Source organism: Octopus bimaculoides, chromosome 3 (assembly GCF_001194135.2).
Source record: "Octopus bimaculoides isolate UCB-OBI-ISO-001 chromosome 3, ASM119413v2, whole genome shotgun sequence".
In the NCBI taxonomy this organism is placed as follows: Eukaryota; Metazoa; Mollusca; class Cephalopoda; order Octopoda; family Octopodidae; genus Octopus; species Octopus bimaculoides.
In genome coordinates, this window is record NC_068983.1 from 46,648,779 (window position 1) to 46,649,661 (window position 883).

Here is an 883-nt window from a genome sequence, read left to right on the forward strand (position 1 = left end):
AGGTCGTGTAGCCCATCCCACTCAAAAGATCCCTGAATAAAGGTTGTTTAAGGATGTTGAACAAAACACCCATGTTTCCAAAAGTGAATTATTCAAACCCCAAAGAATTCCTCTCAACACATGGCTATGATGCTCCCTAACTACTTCTGCTCATGATCAGAGATGCACATATCATCAGTCACTAAGGGACATGCTCAACTGGTTATGGTCAAACAACTGACAAGCAAATTTGTGGCATTGAGCGGAATATTTGCTGTAGCCCATCTTTTATCCCAAGACAAAAGAATGTACATGATAACACTTCCAATCAATTAAGATCAGAAGCCATGAGAGCCAATGCCTAGTACTGCATCAGGGCAATTTATTATTATTATTGTTGTTGTTATATATTTTTCATCTATTTCAGAATATTGATAACACAAAGACATCTTCATTACCAAGAGCAACTCGAAATAAGGTCCCTGCAAAACCCAGCCATGAAAAGGCCATGAAAGACTATGTATCATCTGTAAGTTAATTTAACCCTTTAGCATTTAAACCAGCCAAATCCAGCTCAAATATTCTACCTGTTTTATATTAAAACCAGATAGGTCCAGCCTCTCACACCTATCCTACAATGTCATTCTAAAAAATAAACAACTCTCAAAGTTACAAGTTCTTGCTTGTAAATTAGTGTGGATTATAAGGGCTGGATCGTCAGGGTTGTATCTGTATTATAAAGTCTTAAAATTGTGTTTTGTTTGCCCTGGATCACTCTTGATCAATTCAAGACTCAGATTAAAGGTATTGCATGCAGGCCCATTCCATCCTTCCTATAATCATTGTTTGTTTAAGGCTGTATTATCCAAAGTGCCTTTCCCTTTGTAAGATGGTAGAATATGAT

At 36.9% G+C, this 883-nt stretch overlaps 1 protein-coding gene across 1 annotated transcript in view; it reads left to right on the forward strand.

Annotated features, from left to right (window-relative positions):
* Positions 1-883, forward strand: part of LOC106879909 (uncharacterized) — a 6,890-nt gene that overhangs the window by 358 nt on the left and 5,649 nt on the right. The window contains exon 2 of the mRNA XM_014929657.1: positions 407-508. Within this exon, the coding sequence (XP_014785143.1) occupies positions 407-508 (102 nt within the window). The remainder of the gene's footprint in view (positions 1-406; positions 509-883) is intronic.